General features: G+C 46.6%; 1 protein-coding gene across 3 annotated transcripts in view; it reads right to left on the bottom strand.

The window, feature by feature from the left end:
• Positions 1-13,781, bottom strand: part of kat6a (K(lysine) acetyltransferase 6A) — a 33,543-nt gene extending 19,762 nt beyond the window's left edge. For 2 of the 3 annotated variants that reach the window (XM_071898750.2, XM_078285079.1), the window contains exons 1-3: positions 13,675-13,781; positions 10,224-11,729; positions 662-770 (exon numbers count right to left, since the gene is read on the bottom strand). In XM_071898750.2, the coding sequence (XP_071754851.2) occupies positions 662-770; positions 10,224-10,937 (823 nt within the window). In that variant the 5' untranslated portion in view covers positions 10,938-11,729; positions 13,675-13,781. Of the gene's footprint in view, positions 1-661; positions 771-10,223; positions 11,730-12,426; positions 12,558-13,674 lie in introns of those variants that run through there. The other variant, XM_078285078.1, reaches the window with a different exon arrangement.
• Positions 13,782-24,387: the final 10,606 nt, after the last annotated feature.

Below are 24,387 nucleotides of genomic sequence, written 5' to 3'. Positions count from 1 at the left end.
TACTAAGAAAGTAATGAGAGAGAAAACCCTGGGAAGAATAAGTAAAGACATGTTAGCTAGCTAGCTTTAGGGGCATAGTTTCCCAAAACTATGTTGACATTACGCTTTTCATCGCTCCACTCTAAGGACATGTTTACCCCTATTGTGCTTTTTCTTTTCTTTTCAAATTGCAACCACTTTTTCACTGAAAAATATGAGGAGTGGCTGCTTTGGAGAAGATGCTGCACCTGGCTTCTTTTTAGACAGAGCGGAGCACTTTCTGTGGTTGAGAAAAGCTCAACTTTTTAGAGGAGACTACTTGATGTGGACCACGTATTTGTCACCGCTGTGGTCAAAGTACAAAGAAACCCAAACCAGCGATACCTGCAACATACACACATCCATCTACTGTTGGTTTATGTAACCTACATCTATTTTACCGTGTGACAAAATGGCACACGTCATCACCAACTGAATAAAGTGTCTGATGTTACGGAAACAAAGTGCGTCACGTAACCTGCTTTTTCATATATGGGCACAAAATGCAGCTGAATCTATGCTGTTTCTATCACAAAAGTGGAATCTTCGAACACGCCTAAGACCGTGTTGGTGCTGAGATGGTTCTGAACAGGCTCTGGCTCTGAACAGGCTCTGGCTCTACCGGCCACAAACCAACACTCACCGCTGTTGCCACAGTCGGCACAGGAAATGAGCTCCTCTGGCTTCTTGTCGCGATTCTGCTCCTTGGTCCCCAGACAGAAGCTGCAGATGGGAATGGGCTCTGCCACCGGCTGGGAGAGAGACAGAGAGAGAGAGAAAGGGAACAAGAGAGAGAGAGGGAATGGGGGAAAGTGAGAGTGTCAGTCAAGTCAACTTAACAGCTTCATTGTACAAATGAAACAACAAAGTGTCCTTGTGTGCCCCGCTACAACTGGATGACTGTCGCTCTGTGTGTATTAACACGGCAACAAAAGAGTGAAAACTGTACAATGACAGCTTACAGTCTATCTGGGTCTGTGAACAGAGACTTTACGATAATGAAGAGCATGAGAGCTGCTGTGATGAGCGAGCTTGTATAATTTATGCGACATGTCATGTTAGAGGCTGCCATCGTATGTCGAGGTCTCTGTTGGCTCCCGTGTCATTTGATCAAAAGCAGTAGAGTGAGCGAACACGTTCCCTTGGTTGCGCTGGCTGAGGATTTCCCAGTTTGATTCCAGAGCGCTTTGCCTCTTAAGGCCTCGTTTTGACGCTTATTCTGAGGCACGGCATCTGACATTCAGTTCTGGGGCGCCATAAATCTTTTAGCTCGCGTTCCCCGAGTGCACAAACTACCGTCAGCGGGCGGGTAGACAGACACAAAACAACGCGCACTGACATTATCGGATAGGCACACGCACTTAAACCCAAGCCAAGGATGTGACCGGGAACACAAAAAGCAGGAAAACGGCGGTGTGTTGCTAGAAATAAAATGGGACTTGTGTGTCCAACAAACCAGAAAAATCACATCCCTGAAGCGCTCGTCTGCAGGTGCACTTACACACCTGTGTGTGTGTGTGTGTGTGTTTCTCCTCGAAAGTGTTTGAAGCCTGGGAGCCCCGAGGGGAAGCGGTGGCCTGCGGCTACTTCAGTGTGGTATAAAATCATTATCTACAAACCAACTCTGTTTATTATCAAGCAGTATCCAATTAATAAAAGTAAATAAAAATGTATTATTGTGAAAATAATGTATATATATATTCACACCTTAGCTGTGATTATTCACACAACTCTCATAATCCTCTTGTTTTTTTGCAAATTAATTTCGATAACATCAAACCACAGGAGAACTTATGGGTTTTTCATCTATTAATTTGTATAGATTGCTGTGATACAGTGATGTATGGTGATATATATATGTATGTAAATCTTTTGACGATTGTAAGACACATAGACCCTACTCTGTCATTTTATAATAAAGTATACGGCTGTATAAGCTGTGCTTTTTATGTATGGACGTAATATGCTACTGTATTCTCCATAAAGTGAGAGTGAAGACATCTGATCAGCTAGGGAGCCAGAGAGCTGAGATCACATTCAAATAAACTGAGAATTATGTTTATATGCCAATGCCACTGACATAGTGATAAACAAAAAGGTGGGTAAACTATGATTTCCAGTCCTTAAAATACTTTGTATTTACATAACTTCCATCAGTTTGATACTACTTATGATTGTATGTCATAAAGATTTAAACATATCAGCCTAAAAAGGGGGGTAAACTCTATTCAGCTAATAAAAAAATGGGGTTTAAATAAGGCCCTGGTCATTGCCATGAATGCGCCCTGGAACTGTACTGACTTGTTTTAGATTGACCGCCGTGTAATTCTGAAATCATATGAAGCGTTTTAGGAAAGTTTCATGGGCCCAAAAGTCATAAAATTTTCTCTGGCCTGCAGAGGACCGTGAAATCCTTCAGTTAGATGTAAAAAAAAAAAAAACACCATGGCAATGGCCAAAGTTGGTGTTACGAGGTTTTGTTGCTGGAGAGTGGCGTTCGTGCACACAGCTCCAGAGAGCTGGGCAGGCGGGTCCGGCCAGGGAGGAGACAGGGACAAGAGCTTGATTTATTGGGTTCATTTCATTCTGACTCAGGCTGCTTTCACCCCCCTCTCTCTCCCTCAACACAGAACAGGGACAGGGAGAGAGAGAGAGAGAAAGGCAAAGGGGGCGGGGGGGTAAACAGAGAGAGGAAGATTGTAAAGAAAGAGAGGTGGAAAGAAGAGACTGATAAGCAAAGAGATCTAGAGAGTGTAGAGAAAGAAAGAGCCTTACTGGCTTTTGAGTGATTTGTTTAACTACTAGCTCTCAATTTTTTAAACTGTTTACAGTTCTGTTACATTTCTTTGATATTGGTGAGTATGTGTATTGTATACTATATGTTTTCAAACCAAATCATTCATAATCTCCATATGATTTGAATGCATAAACTCTTATTGGTTTCTGAAAATGGACATTTTACTGACATTATACTGCTTTGGCAATATTGTTTCTAACACACAGTCATGCCAACAGTCATTGAATTGAATTGGGGTAAGCCAAGCAACAAGAAAGAGAAGAGAGAGAGAGTGAATAAAAAAGACAGAGCAAGGACAAAAATGAAAATATAGAGAAGGAGAGAGTGAAGGAAATGGAGAGCGAAAAGAAAAAAGAAAAATCTGCAGCAGCAGTCCTGTGAGCGGCCTGCGTGCGACCAGCACCTCAATCATTCCTGACACTTAACTCCTTCCCCGCCGGAGGAGGTCAATTGCTCTCGCTCGCCCTCTCTGCGCTCGAGTAAACACAGCCAGAGAGCGAGTGAGCATTGCCTTTCACACACACACACATACACCGACACCTTGTATAGAGACACACATTACAGTGTGGCTTCAGTTACTGACTGCCACTGTAAATTAATCCCCAACAGATACTAAAAAATGAAAAACTAATCCTTCCCACCAAGACAGGGATATCGGAACAGTGAAACACAATCCTCAAATTCCTCCCGAGAGCTATTTTCCCCTCTTTCAGCCTTTTCTACCTCGGCCAACGCTGGCTGTGAGGACAGTGCTTACACCACAGTGTCGCTCTAGAAATTTCTCACATCGACTGACTGTTTGTGTTAAGTGTTATGGCCGACGTTTGACTTCACGTGTGTGTGTAGGTCTATTTTAAGCCTGCGTGCGTGCATGCCGCGGCCCGTGCATTAGGTAAGCAGGAGGAGGATTCGGTAACAAAACGTGCATTGTGGCCAAACAGACACGCCTCGTGGCAACAAACAACAACTAGCTGCATGGACTGGGTGGACTTGAACTGAGTCCCAGAAACTAAACCAAACACGTCTTGCAGGTTAGAGGTCCTCTGCACACACATATATAAAGACGGAGGGGGAAAGTTACCCTGGCTCTGACCTAGCTAACACACCCACCCACGTGTTTTGTAACACTTAAGCGCAACAACAACGTCAAACACGCGTTCCGTAGCCCGGAGCGTTGCGCCGCGCAGCGCTAGCCTACTTCTGAGAGGCTTCATTTTGTTTTCAAATCGTCTAAATTAATACTGGAGGCAACACGTTGCAGTGTCTGAGGCCTTGTGTGGGGAGATAATAGATTGGAGAGGAGAACTGCCAGTGGCTCGGTTTTCCCTTTTTTATACAACTGGCCGCTGTTATCCAGAGACAGGGGACGGGAGAACGAGACAGGAGAGGAGAGGAGGGGAAAGTGAAAGAGAGAACAATGGAGAGAGGACGAAAGGATAAGGATGAAGGAAGGAGGAGGGGGGGGGGGGGGGAACGAAAGGGAATGAGAGAGAAAAGAGAAAGAGAGGGAAAAGCGTTGCTGTTGTCCTTGTCTCGTCTCAAGTCAAGGATCTCATTAACATGGGAGGCCAATCCCAGCACCCCCCCCATCACCACCACTTTCCCTGTACCCCCCACCCAACACAAACTCATTGATCACCGTTACAGGACACGCCGTGGCAGACAACACACAAACACACACAACCACATACACACGCGCTCCGACAGTCATAAGACACGCTCAACACTAGCATTCACGAGACACGCCTTAACACACACCACTCTCCCCTTCCCTGTGCACACGACGCGCAGAACAGAGCGCACAAACATGTGTGCAAGACCGAGAAAAGGAATATGGATTCAAGGGAGAGGCGAACCTCACATAGGTAATAAACATATCACCTCTTGGCTCAGGATGGGTAATAAAACCCGTTGCTTCCGACATACAGTACGTGTCATATCAGAGATTTCCTCGGGGGGGAAAACCCTCAACCGAAGTGGTAATACGCTCTCAGGGAAATTACCACCAGGAAAATACTGGTAATGTTTTGGCTGTGGTTAGTACATTTGATTACTCTGTCAGCCACTTTGGCAGGTTAACACTGCTTGATGGTTCAATAGCGGCTTATCAATTGGTAGAAATTCTCTGACATTCTGACATCCCCACAGCCCCTGTGGCCTGTGGATGAAAAACTTGAATTAGCCGGCCTGCACTTCGCGGTCTTCATTTCAGTGTGACATTTTAGACAGCCGGTGGTAGACCCTGTGTTGTGCCAGCGTGCCCCCGCTCCAGCCGAGCGCCACCTTCCATTAAAAGCGAGGTTAGCCAGGGAGCACAAAGCTAAATCACTGCATCAAACGGAGCGGGTTGGCCGGGCTCCAGCCGTCACTTCCCCAGCTGCTCAACACATTGGCTCTATTTGCGGGGCGGTTGGGGTTAGCCATACGCACAGACCTCGTAGCTGCGCTTCCCATGCCAAATGCCATTCACATCATTGTCGCTAGTGAGCTTGAGGTAACTGCTCCGCTCTTGGCGCCAACGCTACGGCTAATGCCTTTTCTATAGACTAATGGCCAGATGCTGCCATGCTTCTGGTCTGTCACCTTCTGCCGCCAATAGGGCCAAATGGGAACACCATCACTGAAAGACAACTGATAGCCAAGGCTCAGGCTATACAGTCATTTGTGTTAAAGGGATATTCTCAAAACATTTGCACTACATAAATACAATGTCCAGCACTTATTTAGTGTGCGACAGTGCATGCAAACAGCACACTGTAGTTTTAGTGAATGGTACAAGATAGCTTTACAGCATAACAAAAGCAGCCGGCTCGAAATTCTGAATTTCTACCAGTCCTCTCACTGCACAATGTTGAGTTGATCAAAGAGCTTATCTGTCAAAATGTCTATGTACCCCTTAAATAAATGAACGGTCCAACAATCTCTCAATTGCTGGCGTGTACTGCTAAAAGTCAAGCAAGGCCAGGGCCTGTGGTAACTGCAGGGCATGGTGTTAAAGCTGGTGAGAGCAGAGGAGGCCGTTTCAAGTTTAGGCACTAATGTTGGGTCGGCCGAGGCCAGAGCTCTGGCAAAATGGAAACAATAACTGCCTGTCAAGCAAATGGAGGCAGAAATAAAGAATTTCCCCCAGTGTCACCCTCTCTTCCTTGGGAAATGGATTAGTCCAAAATGTGAAAGTCAAGGAAATTCAACAATAGACACTGGGGAGACCATTCTATGACACCCACCCCCCTTGTATTTTATGCAGAGAACTAAGTCATTTTCCCAGCATTCCTGTGGCATGGTGCTAACCCTGACAATCTTTCCATCCATCCAGCTAACACACACACACGTTCCTCTCCTCTGGATGCATAAAATGATGTAGCAGCAACGGGGGATGGGAGGGAGAGAGGGAAGAAGAGAGAAAGACAGAGAAGGAGGTTGCACCCGAGGCATATAATCGATGTCTGGGGGCATTTTGTATTCATTGTCCTCCGAGTGACTATACATGATGTCTTCACCTTGAACAAACAAGCAGAGGCGTGCAATGTTAAAAAGACAGGAGGGGGGCAGGGGGGGGTCCAATATGTTTGAGGTGGAATGAATTACACTGGATAAATATACCCATTATGGTTCATAATAAGCGATGCCTAATGTAGCAGCACTATTACCACTCCAGAGCAATGGAGCCATTAGCTGCAGGCTGCTAGAATTAGCCAGACCAGTTATGGGGTCAGTGGGACATTTAGAGGGAAATCACCACAACACGCCACCATGAATGACAGAGTGTGTGGTTGTGTGTGTGCAGGTTACTTTTTTCACACGTCCTCGCCGTGACACTGCACATCGGCATCGAGAACTCTGGTTCACCCCGCTCCAGCTGTTCAGGAGAGGGCAACCGCGGGGCAGGGAGATCGCTCTTCTCTATTATGACGGGGGAACATCACACACACACACACATACATATATATATATATATATATATCTACCAACACACATACACACACACAAAGGCTCAGCGTCAAGCCCATCCCACCTAATGGCCGTAGCCTCATACTGCTAACGGGCGCTCGGGGAGGCAATGAGGTTTGCTATCTATATATCCATGACCCCTGGTTGACTCCACTCCCCCATTCACCTCCCCCATCATGGCCTGGCAATGACCCTCTATTAGGGAGAGAAGGGGGAGACAGAGGGAGAGAGAGAGAGAAAGAGGGTCTGGGATCCCGTTTGAATGGAGCACTCTGACACAAACATCGGGGCGTTGAGTACACAAATCTCCCCGCAAATGGGGTCAAAGCCGGTGCTTAGCCATTTGTTTTGATTTTTTCTCCCCCCCCTTCACTCGCGCGCGCTCTCTCTCGCTCCCTTTCCTCGGGAAATCATAACCGCTAGCAATCATGCGGGGCAATATGGCACTGATGAGCCTGGGGAAGAGTAGCAGAGTGGAGAAAAGAGTGATCGCGCAACACCCGTCTCTCACAATTTCTAGCGCTTAAAACGTATAAGCCACTCACACGCAGACACAAATATACATCACACACACAAACAATCACACGCGTAACACATGGGACTGGGCAGCAATAAGGCTGTATCCTCTGGAGAGATATTTCAAGGCGTCGTAACGTGACAACACGAGGCACGGAGGAGAGAATACAGGCTGGCGTGAATGCCAGACACAAATGTCGACTTCCTCACCGCTGCAGTAGCAGCAGCAGCAGCATTCCCTGTCTGACTTACAGACCAGGTGATGGCTGTGGAGCATCAACAACAACAAAATAAGTTATGCTCACACCTTTATTCTGTATACTCCCAGAGTAAATCTAATTGTACTGATGCAACAGGGTGTTATTTCCAGCCAAGACATTCTCACTCGTGCTTGCTCAAGTTTGTTCTCGGCCAATATTTACTTTGAATCCACAGGATCTGATGTAACTATCGCGGGTGCTATTTAAAGGGGGTGAGCCCCTACGTAGAAACCTGGCTTTGATCTTGAGCTCTGGGCTGTGTGCAGCTTTTTTGTGTTTTTCCTTTTCTTATGGCAGTGCAGCAGAAATGAGCAGGCCGATTAGTAGTTGAGTCAGAGAGGGGGAGGCTGATCGCTGGTTGTCTTAAGAGGTGGTGGCCATCTGCGGCCAAGCAGGTCACTGTGTTAGCCAGACCCCATGTGACTCCAGCCTGCTCTCTGGGCTAATCCTACTGTGTGTGTGTGTGTGTGTGTGTGTGTGTGTGTGTGTGTACGCATCGTCTTACGAGGAGCTTCTGTGGCTACACAAGACACACACCCACACCCAGGCCAGATAAAGCCAGGAGCCAGTCAAAACAGTGGTTAGCTGCAGGCTAGGGCCCTCCGGATCCAAACTACTGCCAGTCTGATAATGTGGATTATAGAGGCCATGACATATGACTGGATGATGGGCTTAGTAGGTAGGTACCAGTATGTGGCACTCACGAGTTTGTTTACATACTGGTCATTCGAGTGTGTGTGTGTGGGTGCACATGGGGGAAGGCACGGTATGATGCACGAGCCAATGCGTGACACACATGGGCTTGTTTATGTGTATGTGTGCTTATGCATGCACATAACACCTGTCATTTTGCATTCATGCATGTGTGTAGTACTGTGTCAGTTACAAATGTCTGTGCATGCGTGTGTGGTCCCATGTCATAATGCACTGTTTGTGTTTACATCTGTGTGTGTGTGTGTGTGTCCCTAACGCCTGTCACTTTGTGTCTATCTGTGCGTGTGATTGTGTCGGTTCCGTATGCGAGTGTATGTGTGTGTGTGCCCCTGCCCCTAAGCAGCAGAGGTTAGCGGCCGGCTGCTCTCTCTGATCAGGTTACACAAGTGGGTGTGTTCCCTCACTCCTCTGTCGCCTGCATGTCTGCCTCTCCCTCTCCCTCTCTCTCCCTAACTCACTCATTCTCTCTCTCTCCTTCTTTCTTTCTTCTCCCTCCATGTCTCTGCCTCTCTCTCCCCGTCTGGTTAGAGAGGCCTGTAGCATGCGTCATCCAGGCCTCTTCCTCTGGCACCAGTACAGACCACCTCTCTCTCTTCCTTTCTTCCTTCCTTCCTCCCTTTCTCTCTCTCTCCCCCTCTCTCTTTCTTTCTTTCTTCCACCCATCTCCTGACAGCTATGACAGGGAGCAGCCCTGCAGCTGGTCCACAGTCCCGGCAGGAGGCAGGAGGCTGGGAGCCACGTGACTCTCTTCCCTGACCTCCTCCTCCACCTCCTCCTCCTCCTCCTCTGCCGAGAGCTGGCCCACCAGCCGCCCACCCAGCGTACCTCTCACACTGCTTGCTGGGATCACAATACACACACACACACACACACACACACACACACACACACACACACACGGGCCAGGCCCCTGTAATTCTGTCTCTCATACACGCACCTGACAGAGCAAGGTAACGCTGCCCGACTGTGCTCATTGATGTCTTTCTAACACATGTCCTGACCTGATACCAGTCTTTGCCCAACACACACACCGTTTAAACCTTAAAAGCAAGAGATTGACTTCAAATCGGTGAAAGCTTGCTCGTTCTCACATCTGCTTGATCTTACATCTGTTGTCCAGCCCTTCTCAGCCACCCCGGAGACAACTTTGCAATATGTTGACTCTAAACCATATGTAACGCTGGTTGGAAATGCACAAATGGAAGCTTACATTCACACAGTCAAAACCCTTAGTATGGTGTAATACTGCAACTTTGCAGGCCATGATCAATCCGAACAAGCAGTGAAAAGATGTTGTGATCATGTTTCGGTCATTGCCGGTTTATAAATGTGGACATTTCGGGGAGTGTGCGCAACAGCTGGAATAAATGTAGAATAAGAATAGGGGTGGTGTGCATTGCAAAAAGTTGAGCAAATGTGCAACTTCAAAGATAGAAAGGGTGTTTTCCATTACTTTCACAGACAATGCGATTAGTTTCCGGTGCTGAAGCACATGTGAAATTTTGAGAACTAATGCCACCGTAGAGCTTTACCGCAACTACAGTTGTCATTTCAGCGGGGTTTCTGTGATCTGGTCATAAACATCTGATGCTATCAGACCAAAGTGCTTTATACCCACTTGGTGTAAAAAGAACCATTGTGACTGCCCTTTCCTGTCCTGTTTTTCATTCAACTTTTTGCATTGCTTTATGTATTTAGGACTATGTAAACCTCTGCTATCAATGGGAGCCTGATTGTCTCCAGCATTGCTCTGACTGAACAGATATCAGCAATGCACTCGAAGCAGGTTTTTATCACCAATTAATTAATGCATCTTGGCACATCACATCCAAGTGACATGCCAAACTGTGCCAATGCCCATCATAAAATGTGACTAGGTGTGTATTATTGCATGTATTTTGGCCGTGTGTTTGTTGTGTATGTGCACATTATTGCATGTTTATTTGTGGTGTATGTGAAGACATTACCTTGTCTTTCTCATGGGGCAGCAGGCGGACGGGTGGCAGTGATTCCAGGGATACTGTCCCTGTCCCGTCATCCAGGGAGCTGCTGCGGCTGATGAGGCGGAAGAGCGGGCCCTGCTTGGCCACGCGGCCGTGGGCCACCGCCCTCTTCAGGGCCACCCTCAGCTGCTGGTGGAAGAGGCCAGGCCCCATGGAGCCGCTGCCCGACAGGTAGGCTGCCACGTCAGCCTGGCACTTGAGGAAGCGTTCGATGCTTTTTAGGGTGGAGCCACCGGCCTCATGGAGCCCCTCCAACGAGCGCTTGATCAGCTTGTTCCAGTCAAGTCCCGGCTTCTTCCCCGAGTGGGAATGGGAGTGGGAGTGGGAGTGAGAGTGGGAGTGGGAGTGGGAGTGGGAGTGGGAGCTCCCACCGCCACTGCTTCCACTTCCACCTCCTCCTCCTCCAGAGCTGCCACTACTGCGGGGCTTGGGCAGGGCCAGGCGCCCGGGGTTGTCAGGGTCCTTGTAGGAATTAAGGCCCTTGTTGGAGACCTTAAGGATGGTGCCATCCTTGACGCTGAGCTCCAGCTGCTCCAGCACCGTCTTGCGGTCCAGGCCATGGGACATAGACACAGCATTGCAGATACGTTCCTCTGACGGACGCTGCTTCTGCTTCTTCACCTTCTTGATGGCCTCCAGAATCCATTGGGTGTACATCGGGTTGGCCAATTTCACCATGGCTGCGGTCTGGGTGGGTGCGGGGGCCCTGGGGCCTGATCGCGACGTCCACACACAAAAAACAGGGACCGTAGGCCAAGGAAAGACCCGGCCTGCGCCCTAGCGCCGCCTCCTCCTCTTTCACCTCCTCCTCCTAGCCCTCTACCTGCTGACTATCCTTTGTCCTGGGGCCGCACAGAGAGTCCCTCAGAATCTGAGTATGAGAAGCACGGTAAGGAGCAGCTGACCATAGCATAAACCTCCTGAGCCAACCCCCCACCCGGTAAAAGCTGGTCCACCCACCACCCACTCCCGGCAGGGTGAAGTTGCCTGGGGGAGCGCGGGGGGGAGTGGGGTGGAGCAGCAGGTCTATTAGCTGCTGGAACTGTCACAACACACACTATGAGAGGGGCTTTCACACACCTAAGGTGTTTCCCACCTTCACCTGTCGCAAAATACCAAGACACGCACAATAAAACCTGTTGAGTCAGTTTTCTGTCAACAAATTAGCCGGCTATAACTGTGAGTTGTGAAAAATGACCATGGTCTTTCGGAGGTGAATTTCACGTTTCAGTTGATAGAGGTCGGGCAGTGGAGAAAAAGACGTTTTTTGTGGAATATATCAGACTCCACAGAACAAGGTTTTTTTTCTGTGTCCTCGTTCCTTCTCCTCTTCACTCCTTCTCTCTCGCTGTCTTTCTGTCTTCCAGCAGTCTGGGCTTCTCAGCTGTGGGACGGAACAGATATCTCACCCCAGGGAGCAGCCAGGGCTGATCACCTTCATGCCTATTGCACTTCAGTAGTCGACACACCCTGCAGAAACAAAAAGAGAACACACATAGAGCCAGGGGTCAGAGAAACTTTTAAAAAGGCAAAACAGTTAAACACTTTCTGATTCAGTGGGGGGGAATTTAGAGCAAGCAGTCAAATTAGGTTTTCACAGAATAGTTTAGTTTGGGTGAGATACATTTTATGAGTGTTTATAAGTTTATAAGTGTTTCCTCTTTTGCTTCTCCTTGTCTCCACTATTTCACAAAATTCAACCACAGACAACACTCAGAGATGCCACAAAAATCCAAATACCCCAGTACCACCATACAGCATCCTCACAACAGTATGTAAACAAAGCCATGCTTGCCCACAAAAATCACCACAAAGCCTGTTAATGTCCCTTTCTTTTCACTTGACAATCTATAGCAGTCACAGTTAAAGCCTGTATTTACTTGCTAAACGCAAGTTACAATGGCGACTAATTGGGACTTAGTATGTTATACCAGCTACAGTAAATATAAAAAGGATCCTTCTGACACAATGACATGGTTTGACATGCTGACAATCACACTGTAAAACAGCAATACTAGCTTGGTGCCTTTGTTGTCAGTATTTAGGCTTATCAATAACTCCAAAGTTTCCTCACCATTCTCTGGTATGAGAACAGATTCACAGGCAGCAACACTAACGTTACAGGGTCTGGGAGTCTGACAGTTCTGTTCTGGCTCTAAGGACTTACTGATCCAATGGTGTGTTATTCACAACATTCCAAATTAAAAAATGAAGCAAACAGTTCAATCACCCATCTGATGCATCTCACCTCTGAACAATTTGTTCATCAATTTAAAAACAACCACCTTTATCCAATTTCATGGAAACCACTACCAATACCAAAACAGAGCCAGCTAAACATCAGTGTGGTCAACCTAACCTACCTCTAACATTATTATTTTGTTAACTTCAAATGCTTGGTTGCCTGAGTAGCTAAAATTGGCGCGTAGTGCTGAGGATATAATATAAGTATTAAAAGGTATATAAGGGTAAACAATATCATTCTGAAAACTACACTAGGAAGCTGACAAGTAAGCTAGTTGGGTTGCTAACGTAAACATGATGCAGTCAAAACACAGGCTGTTAGCAAACATTAGCAGAGAAGCTAACTAAAATCAAAGCCAAGTCAAATGTCGCATTGCCAAACTGTTTCCTGGACTGCTGTTTACTCTCCCTGATATGATAACAGACAGCTATCTGACAACAAGCCTTCCCGCTAACTGCTGTTGTTTAGCAAGCTAATGTTAACAGCTAGCCAACACGCTAACGTTAAGATAATGTTACTGCTACTCGCTAGCCCGAAACGTAAACAGCGTGAAACAAACGGTTAGCCGGTGCCTCGGCATAAAACAACGACAACATTTCCACCACGGCCATGGTTTCTAACAATACCAGCCATCACACCGTAACAATCACAACGAATAATCTCATTTCGAAAGTCACAGATGATATTCACGGTGAGATCGCGGCCTTGTAAAAGGCACAATGCAAGTTGCAGACGGCCATCACGGCTAACGGGCAAGTGCAAAAATTAAGATATCATAGCCGCAAATTCTGCCGTGTTACATGTTTTGCGGCCTCCCGCTCAGCCTCGGGTGCGGGTGAAAATCCCCTGCCCGCTCAGACGCGTCTTTACAAACGGTCCCCACCTCGCTGACTTCCTCCCTCCACCAGCCGCCCTCCCACGTAACACTACAGCCTGCGGTGCGGTGAAGACAAGGCCGCTGGAGCGGAGTAACTAGGCCTCGGCTCCCCCCTCCGTACCCCCCCACCCCACCTCCGCGATCACCATCCCTCCGTACCCCTCTCTCCCTCTACCTCTCGCGGTTCCCCAGAAAGCCCGAGCTGGTCCGGTTCGGGTTTCGGAGGGAAGCCCGGGTAACGCGGGCCGTGAAAAAAATCTCGTCTCCCCCATCCGGGCTCCGCTGCTACTCACCGGAATATCGTGTCGAGTCGCCGAGGAGAAGGTGCCAAATCCGTTCGAATCGGAGACAACAACAAGCCTAAAAATGCAGCCAGAGACCAGAGGCTCCAGAGCCGACGCCATCTTTGAGTGAAACAGGAGCTCGGCTGGTGGGGGAGGGGGGAACACTGAACCGTCAGGCAGGGACCAAGGGACCGTCTGCATGGTGCGGGGCGAACAGCCAGGCAGGGGGAAAAAAATTCACTGCAAGGCAAGAGGGGGGCGGCAATGCAAGGGGGTGGGCAGCGGTGGTGCTGTTGCCGTGAGAGGGGTGTGGATATCGGCTGAACACATGAAATGGAAGAAAGGGACAGATGGTGGTGGTGTTGGAGGAGGAAAAAAAATAAAAAGAGGGGAATAGGTGTTCACGCTTTCTCCGCTGTACGCGCACACAGACATAGGGAGCGTTCAAGGGAACGTCTACATTTTATTCACCAACGGGGGAGGAATCAAAGCCAGCGAGTGTGGTTTAACGTTAGAGGGTATTTAAAGATCAAAGTGAGACACCCCTCCACACTGCAGTCTATTGTAGCAGCTGTGTGTTTTTTTAGCTGAAGATGGGAAGCCAGCCACACAGATCCAGTCCCTAGAGATGATCAGATGTTGCAGTGTAGCTATCTGGAGTAGTAGTCTATTACACGGTGAAGCATATTATTATCTGTCTATGCAGAGCAGTCTACTGATGCATTGCTAGTCAGACTGTGACACAGAGCTAATATTATCTTCGCACCCAAAAGAAAACGATTATGTAAACTGCCCGCAATGCCGATCCACTTTGTTACATTACATTAAATGACAGCTGAGCCTAAGACTTTTTTTTTTCTCGTCATAATTTATGTCTGGAGAAAGGAGGGATTTTTTTTTTTTTTTTTTTTTTTTACAGCTGTCAGTGCAACATAAATTGCAGCATCTGGTGACAGATGGATGCAACATAATGTAAAGGTATCACTCTCAGTGCATTTGAATCTGCATAATGCTCAATTTAAAAGTGACTTACACTAAATGTGGCCAAATTCTGGATGTTGTGAGGCCTGAAAGGAAAAAGAAAAACTACATTAAGTAAAAGACTAATGATCATAGTTCAGATTATTTTAGGGTGGGGGGGGTGTACTTCAACCTGAGGACCAGGGTTCACCCCTCCCCACACACACACACACATACACACACTCTGCCCCAGTGTTGAAAAGCATCCACCCTGCTGAATCCCTACCAGCTCCAGTTCTGTCTCTGACCCTGACCTCTGAGGGGGGCAAACAAAAATCACATATTGCATCACATATTGCCCTGTAAATTATGTATCTATTAATCTGCGATGCCACGGGAACTTTGAACAACTTCAGTGACGCCCATCTTTATTCAGAGGCCAAATAATCAATAGAGGGAAAAACTGATTTTGCTGGCTCAATTTCACGATCGCAGTGATACAGAGACACTTGTGTTGTGTTGTCTGTGGAAATCTGGCAGCAATCTTACTTTTCTATTACAGGCTAATGCTGAAAGCTCCCTGGGTGCAAATTAAATTATCTGCAGCTTTGTGTAAAATGATGTGTACAGCAGTCCTTTGAGAGGGATTATAGAGTGTCTTATAGGGAGCAATTAGACCTGAGGTTTTCCCATGTTAGCGCTGTCTTGTGAGAGAGCGAGCTGCTGAGAAGCACAGTGGCGATCAAATAAAACTGGTAAGGTCACACTTTATTCGCCGTTTCCCTTGCACTTCTTCGGGGACCGATAAATCACATGCCAATGACAAGGCACTAATTATAATTAACGGTAGTGTTATTGCACAGATAAATAGTGTGAAGTGTTAACACATAAATGGCCATTAGTATTCCTCCTGAGGACTCGCACATTACATCAGTGTGTACAGTAGGCCAGCTAACAGATGGACAATACTCAGGAGAAGCTCACACCAGATCTATCATTCCTGGCCATGAATAAGTAATGCCATGCACCATGATCCACAGCAGAGGCCATGTTCACCGATACACGTCGGCAGAAACGAAATAATGGCTTTGGGGGGGGTGATTTTGCTGGAATTCTGATGAAGGTGAAATTGATTTCCAGTCAGATGAACAGAGGCAGAAGCACAACTTGGAAGAGTTTTGTTCCAAATTGAGATATCCTCCGTTCCCAAAAAAGATGACATGACCTTTTACAGTAATTGCTGGAATGAGGGCAGGGGTGTAGCTAATCTCACTTTACCCACTTTTATATTTGCCAAAGAGAGTTTACTCCCCTTTTTTAAGATGATATGAATGTTGTGATATTAAAAAAAACCCACAGTATACCGTATAGTACATCATATCTGACTGATGTAAGTCACAGGAAAGAAAGAAAAACATAAATCAATGCTTTTCTGAAAATATAAGTGATTTTTGTTAATTTTAGTGGTTGTTTGGATATCACCCACCTTTTTATTTACCACTACATGAGGATAAAAGCCACTATGGATTATTAAAACATTTGTTTCCAGAAAGTTAACACCTCTGGTCATCTTTGTGGTGGAAATAGCGAACGATGAACACAGTTTTCAAGTTTTACAGCGAGACCCCTGGCCTTTGGTGGAAAAAGGGAGACGTGTAAGCCTTGGCTCCCTTTCATCCTCTTTAATCCCCCCTCTTTTTTTTTTTTTTTTAATTTCTATTCTCTGTGCATCCACCTGCTAGGGGCCCTGAGCCCCCAGCAAGCAGCACCAGTGTCCACCTGCCCCCTGCGAGCCTCCCAACACACACACACACACACACACACACACACACACACACACACCCCGACCCCTCCCCTGTGTTAACCACATCCCCTCCACCTGATGCACAGCAGCAGCTCCTGCTCTCCGGGCCTGCTGTCGGGCCTGCCGGCTCTCGCCCCCCTCTGCCTCTCCTTGCCTCTGGTCCCGGTGCTGAAGCTGGACCCTTGCCAACCAAAACAAACTCGCGGCATCTCTTTGAGTCGAAAAAGACATTTCACGCCGCGATTACCGTGTTTGTTTTGTTGTTGTTGTTGCTGTACTGTTGTCACTAGTTTTTCGCCTCGCCCTCTCGGTTACGCTTGGTTATGCTGTCTTAACTGACAGCAAGTGTTTCTTTCTCGGTTGATTGTTTATCATTTATCTTTTTTTGAAAAAGTCAAGCTCTGACTCGGCCGATTTCCACACAGGCCTATAAATAAGTTTTGCTATTGTTTTCCTCTGTAAATCCCATTGCGGTAACGTGTCGGATCCCCTATTGTGAAATGCACTTAAAATAGGATCTGATTGATTGCCTGTTTAGTTTCAGTAAATGAGGATGTTTACAAATTGAGCCCAGCTGAGAGGTCCAGCAGGAACATTCTTCAAGTAAACAAGGCTTCTTGACACATGAGTAATTTACTATTAACTCATACTGCATCCTCGGCAGCTTTATGTACATGTGTGCAGGGGAGAGGGCCGGTGAGCTGTTGGGACCTGCAGAATCACAGAAGAGTCACACAACTGGAAATGTGGAAATGACTCAGCTGAGAGGAAAAGGGGGAAATGCATCCTCTCCTGGCCTGTTGCTTGTGTCCTTTACTATGTCAACAGAAAAAAAAGGGAAATGCAGTGATTGAGTGCAGCTGTGAGTGACTGCAGTCAATCTGTGCAGAACCATATATCTAATGCAGAGTTCCTGTTTTTTGGGGGTGACGGCTGGAACCCTGTGCACGGACAGCGAGGCCGCGGCCACGGCTGCTTTTTTGTCCGTGTGAAACTAGCAAGCTTCCTGCTGGGGCTGGCTCCTTGCCAAGTCCCAAAACCCCAATCCTACCGCTCCCCCCCCCCCCTCCACCCTCCACCCTCCAATCCCAGCTCCAACTCCCGACTCCGACCCCTCCCATCCTGGTAAGGGCTGAAACATACAACGGAAATTTCCAGGGCCTGTCCGCCCCCGAGAGCGTGCCCCCACCCGTCCCGTCCCGTCCCACCGCCCCCTCTCCTCCTTCTACCCCCCCTTGCCTTGAATCCAAAGGGGGACGGAGAGCAGCTGGAAGGTGAAGTGCGGCTCGTTGGGAGACACACACACACACACACACACACACACACACACACACACACACTCAAGGGGACTGAGCCCTAAAGTCAAGCCAGACACCTCTCGCGCGCCCAAGTACCGGCAGAACTCCTCCTGTGTGTGTGTGCGATCTCCCCCTGAAAAACACCGCCTCCTTCACTGGAGCCCAGGAGTGCCTCAGAGTGCTGTGGAGTAGCACTTGTACAGCCGTAGACATTAAAGACGAGGAGGGAATTGTGGAGAACTACTCGGTTTGACAAATCAATTGTCCTGCTGTGGTTAACAGTCTTTTCCAGTGTACGCACGTTTCAAGCAGGAGCCTCTGACAAGGCAATTAACATGCACAAATAGCTCTGACTTTAACACAATTAATCCCAGCAGAGCGGAGGCAACAGTCGCGGTAATAGATAGCACCTCGGCAGGAAAACCCCTGACATGTATTTTTCAATTTTCAGCAAAGCAGTCGCCTCTGTTCACTCTGCTAGTGGCTGTGTTTTCTGTTTTTCCAGGTTCACTCCCTTTCATTTCTAAAGGAGATGCTTGTTTTCCCTGCCTTAATACATTCCTGCTTGTTGTGTAGTCCTGATCACCTCTCTGATAACACTGCTGTGCATTATCACTCGCTGATGCCCTGTATGGCAGCTTGGCAGCCTAATTCTTCTGGTTGCGCTCCAAGCCACTACCAGCAGCAGCCATGGGCAAAAAAAAAAAACCCACCAACGTCCCAGGCAAGTCTAGACATTGAAGCGGAGAGGAGGGAGTGTATGCACATTCAAAATACTGACCAGGTGCTTGATAGAAAAAGCGAGACAATGGAATTGAAAAAAGAAAAAAAAAAATCTCACACACACCAGTCTGATGCTTCCTTAGTGGTTTAACCAGCAGCGTTTAAATCTCAAAAGGTCAAAGTGTATATACAGGATCTATGTATCTCTATATAAACCTGCCCATTTTTACTGTATACAACCTCAGTTTGATCCTTCACACCTTGACACATGCCACACTACAATGCCTTCCAGCATTTTCTAATTCTGTCTTATAACGTTTGGGAAGGCTTAGTCATGGATTAAGTTTGTTCTGTGCATCTTTGGGCAATCCACCCTGGATCTCTGTGTGTGTGTGTGTGTGTGTGTGTGTGTTTTGAATGTCAAGACACCAGCAGGTCGAGGAGCAAGTCGTTACACGGCGTCAGAGCACTTTTGCCCGGGAAAGTTCACTCATGAATAACAAACGGCGCTGCAGAGATTTCCTCCTCGTTTCCCGTGCGACAAAGAGCATCTACTACATCACATGCTTGTGTCTTGTTTGGCTCTTTTGTATCCAGACCTCCCACAGTATAGGGCTCCTTTCCCCAAGTCCAAGTCTCGGAGTAGCAGCTCCGCAGCGGTCTCATGTTTGCAGAGCAGGATGCACCTCAGACAACAATGCAGCCTCCAGGACTCTCTCTCTCTCTCTCCCTCTCTCTCTCTCTCTCTCACACACACATTCCTGTGGGCCTGGTGGTGGGGGACTTAACCTCTGGAGCTCAGCAGGCTTTGTCTGCTTCCCCCCCACCCCCACCCCCCCCAACAGGCCAGCTCAGCCTCTACCCCCCCCTTCTTACCAGGCCCTCACTTACACAACAAGCTCTCCTCGCATCGGGCCTCAGAAACAGAACGTCTACAACCCCCTTAATCAATTCCATTAGGGGCTGGGAGTGAGATTTATGTCTGAAAGGATATGTCGGTTAATGGGCGAATGAACCCAAATGGTGTGTTATTCCTTGATTTTTCATCAATATGCGCCATGCGACGTATATTAGAAGCCAGTCATTTATATTAATGATGCCACTTTCAAATTACTTTTGGTGTAATGGGGGCAAAAACGTGTACGTTTCCATGAACGATGAGCCCTCCACGGTCGCCCTAAATCGCATTACAGAGCCAATCATGATCTGTGTTGTTATTATGTAAGCCGTGGCGAATCAGTTACTCATTCAATACGATCCGTAATTGAATAATTAGATTCTTGTCTGTGTAAAGATATGCATGTTTGTCTCCCCCCTGTGCTAGCGAGAGGCAACAGATGGAGCATGTTATGTAATCACACTGATGTAAATTAAAATCACCCACGATCCTGAGAGACGTGTAACAACGTGGCCTGATTATACTTATCACAGCGAAGGTGATAAATACTTTCAGTCCTTTTGGATAACCGCCCCCGGCGACAGTGACAGAGAACGCGCTGTGTTTTTCCACACAGAGAAAGACAACAGAAACTACTGCAGAGAGCAATGATAATATCACTTCTCATCCATCACGCTTTTTTTCCACATACACATTTCCTGCTTGGAAACGGCTTATCAACAGGATGAAGTGGAGAGTAAGCCCACCTAAAATCAGTTGAGCCACCTGTTTACTTGTGGAATAGATTTGAACCATTTGAACTCACATAAATCTTTATGGACTAAATTCATAGTATACAAAACAGTAAGTTGTATCAAATTGAGGTTAAACGAGGATAGGGTCTTTTAAGGGGGAAAAAACCCCATTAAGATAGTTGATTTTTGTTTATATTGGTAGTTGTTTGCCTTATGATCACCCACTGGGGTTCATAGTTTACCCAACTTTTTATTTACCACTATATGACTGGCTATCCTTCTACATAAGAGCATAAGTTATGGCACAACAAGCATATGAGTGTATTTCTGCTCCGAGTCGCAGCACGTCCGCACAGAGGCTGCCACAGAGACCCAGTGCCAGTGAACTTCCCTCTTCGGGGTCACCGGCCCGAGCCCGACTCAACTTAACCCCGGCATGGCAGACGCAGCCTGGCCCCCGGGCTACGGGTCCTTCCCTGACCCCCACGGATCACAACATCCCCTTTTACTGCGGCCGGGGGCCTGGAACTCATCACTGATACTGGCAACACACAGGGAGCTCTAAGGTCATCAATAATGACTCCATTTACTTAACACCGACCCAAACACCTGCTCATTTATCATGGCTGACACATGTCAGCCTGGCCCATTTCTCACACAGGACCAGGCCAGCCAGCCACTGCAGATCTTGATCAGGTCACCTCCGGCTCTGAGAAGGCCTCACTGAGTGGATTAATGCACGGAACACGCCAAGAGTTAAGTGCAGTGAGTTACACTGTCATGCTTGTGCCATATGTGTCAGTGTTTACTGTGAATGAAACCCTGGAAGTTGTCAATCTCTCTCTGCATAATGTCATAAATTCCTATACATTTATTGTACTTGGTGAATAAGTGTTTCTGATTCTGATTATTGCCCCAGTATGGTATACATGCTATTTTTGACCCTGCTATTTATTATTTTAATGATATTTAGAAGATAATGTCCCATAAAAACACGACTAGGTGCCACATATACAGCATCATCTTAACACATTGTCTTAGTAACACATACAGCATTAGTTAGCATCTATTTTACAGGTGAGAAGTTACATTCAATTAATTACATGCTATGTTAGTTAATTCATTCACCCATGAATGCCACTTGTGGGCAGAACTGACATTTATTGTACTAACCACATAGTCAGTCAACATCAGCTATTGCAAAGTAGTAAACAAGGGTTTTTAGCTAATGTTTTCAAAATGCTTGAAAAATGAGAAGTGACAAGTCCATGGCTATGTTCTGTAAAGGTAGCTTTGTTAGTATGTGTCACAGTTATGTTCAGAAATGTAAATTGACAGTATATTTTACCTCACCACCTTGGCTGAGGAATGTAAACAAGGCAGTGCATACACAGTTGGCTGAAAGACAATATGACACATTTACATGATTGAAATGTAATTTGAGGATTAGTGAACATGATTGAGATGAATTGTAATATATAGTTTAGTAACAGAAAATGGAAACACATTCAGTATATTTGTAAAAGAGAGTTATAGCCCATTGTCCTCTATTTATACTCACCTATTGTACTGTAATCTGTTTTGATCTCTTGTATTGCAGTTGGCAGTTGCAACATCCCTGGGAAAAGCTACTGAACTCCACTACTAACTGTATATCTATTTTACAAAATAAATTCATCTTTTGAAAAATGTGTGACTGGTGAAGATCCCCACTTCTGCAGAGCTTCTCTCCAGGAACCTCGCTGCGAACAGCCTGGTAGTCACGCTTCAGGTCGGTGGCAAAACCAAGCAAGGCGTATTTTGGTCTTGCTGGCCACTTGCCATGGCAGGACGCCTTCTTTCTCTGGAGATATGATCTCGGCGGTGTAGGTGCAGTCGACTCCACTACCCAGCACCAGTATGTTCAAGATGGAGTCCTGATACCCTTCACTGAGATGTCTCCATGTATGGTGTTAGATGGCTCAGAACTATCACATTATCATTACTCTTCCTAAAATGGTAGAAAATATACACATCGCTATCAAAAAACTTAGAGTTTTCGTATGCGAGTTATAGATCCATGGTAATCTAAACATCTGCTGCACTGCTCTTTCCACCCAGGAATAAAAGGATCTATATCTTATTTAAGAAATCTGTTCCGGACTGGTGCAGGATTCCTATCACATACTTCTGTTAATTGAGATCAAGGCAGTTAAAAAGACAGAGTTTGGACATCAATCAAGGCACAGTGATTTTCATCTATAGGTTGAAAGAAGTGAGGCTCCAGCAGGCACCCTAACTTCTCCTCATGTCACACTCAGGACACACCTTTCCACATGGTGTCAGTCTGGAGTTAATCGAGTTCGGACATGCCCAGACATTCTGACGATCTGTACAGGTATGTTACTGGGCAGCTCTGCTTCTGCCCTGTGTTGCATACTGACAGTATTGTTTACTGCCTGTCCTTCCCTTTCTACTCCTATGTGTTCAAATATGTGATGTGAATCTTCCCTTTTGTTTCAATCTCTTGTTTATTGATCAGTATTCTTGTCCTTTCTTTTCTGTAATGCACATATGAAAGTTTGTTGAAAGCTCTATATTAAAATGTGCTATGTGTAGCATCTGCTCACATCAGTGTATCATTGTCAAATTAATTGTGACACTTTGGTGTAAAAAAAATAAAAATGAGACCATGGTTGCTAGGGTCAAATCTAGGAGGCTGACAATGTTCTCAGCGATGGTGTTGTTTGTTTATGGTAATTATACTAATGTCTCAAAATTAATGTGGTAATGATTTATTGATGTTGAATGGAGACACGTTTCACAAAGCAGATTTGACATAAGCAACCTGGTTTACATTTATCCAAAGTGCCTTACCAGAATATATTCGCAGCGTTGGAGGCCCCAGTGGGAACGGGTATGTGTATCGCTTGTCCCTCAAGCCCAAACACAAATTGATTAAAAGCATTTAAGTTGGTTTGACATAAATATTCCCTCTCCATGAAAATGGCTCTTGATCTTGCAGTTGTGAAAACTCTGAAACACTGAAATTGATTGTGATCCTGGCACTGTTGATCAATATATTTGCTCAAAAATCATGAAATGAAACAATGAAATCCAGATATACTGTATGCTCTACTATGCGGTGAGGAAGACTGCTGCAGATTGATGTCATGTGGTGTTGCAACTGAACAGTTTTGTTTTTCGGTGAGATATCCGGCATTTGAAAAAGGTGGCACTTAACTCCTACGTTTTAAGGGACAGCAGGCAACATAAATCCTTAGTAGACAAAATGGTAACTTTTACAGACTGCATCCACTATATTTTAGTGACACTAAATTATAAACTGCAGATAGTTTTTTCCCCAAAAAGGATATATAGCCTTTTATGATAGAACTGTTCAACAGCAAATAAAAGTCCATTGTAGCCCCTTATTGTGCATGAGGCCTACGTGCTGCACGCAGAGGCACCTGTGTGAAGCAGGTCTTAGCCAGCCACAGCTGTAGCATGCAGACACACTGGGACAGCAAACCAAACTGAGTGGCTAGAGGGTCTCTTGTTGCTGTCCTGCCTTTGTTTGTTGCCCTCCTCCTGCTGTCTTTAGCTCCATAGGAGAGCTATGCAGGGCTTAGAGAGCGTGCCTCTGTGCATCAATAATAGAGGGCTCACAGCACCCAGCGCAGAAAAGACTGGGGCAGCGGGACAACTTAATACCATTCAGCTACTAATTAACTAATTGAAAGACGAAAGTCGCTAAATCCGAAGGTACAAATAACGTATTATGCCGCTTTGTGTCTGTGCAGAAAGTGCTCATCCGCTTTGGAACGAGGCGTAAAATCAAGCATACAGTGAGTGTGAAATCTTGCAGCTCAGCCCTATATTTATCAATGAGATCAATGCTCTCTGTTATTACTGGGAGGAACATGAGGCTATAACCACTTGATTTATTGCCCCGTGTCTATAACTCTTTTTGTCTGGAGGAGTTAGATGGCCTATAGGCGGCGAGTCAAACCCATAAGGTCAATCACATGAAGCCGTAAAGTGAAATGGAAGCCACACACACACACGCGGACCCAGTTCAGAGGAAGAGAGGGGAGAAGAGGGAATGATAGAGTAGTGCAGGGGAGCTTCAGTGGAAAGAAATGGACTCCATTTTTGTAAGTCCTCCTCTCCAGCTGTCAGCCCGCTCCCTGTCCCATGGGGGGTTGCCACGGTGACAGGAGGCCACATGTCTTGGGGGCGTCGTTTTGGTCAAAGGACCCCATTGTTCTTGTGTTAAGCCGTCTTCACTATGCCCGTCTGCCAGGGACAGGGGCTTCGGCTTCA

Source organism: Centroberyx gerrardi, chromosome 8 (genome assembly GCF_048128805.1).
Source record: "Centroberyx gerrardi isolate f3 chromosome 8, fCenGer3.hap1.cur.20231027, whole genome shotgun sequence".
NCBI lineage: Eukaryota > Metazoa > Chordata > Actinopteri > Beryciformes > Berycidae > Centroberyx > Centroberyx gerrardi.
This window is presented reverse-complemented; position numbering and strand designations above follow the sequence as displayed.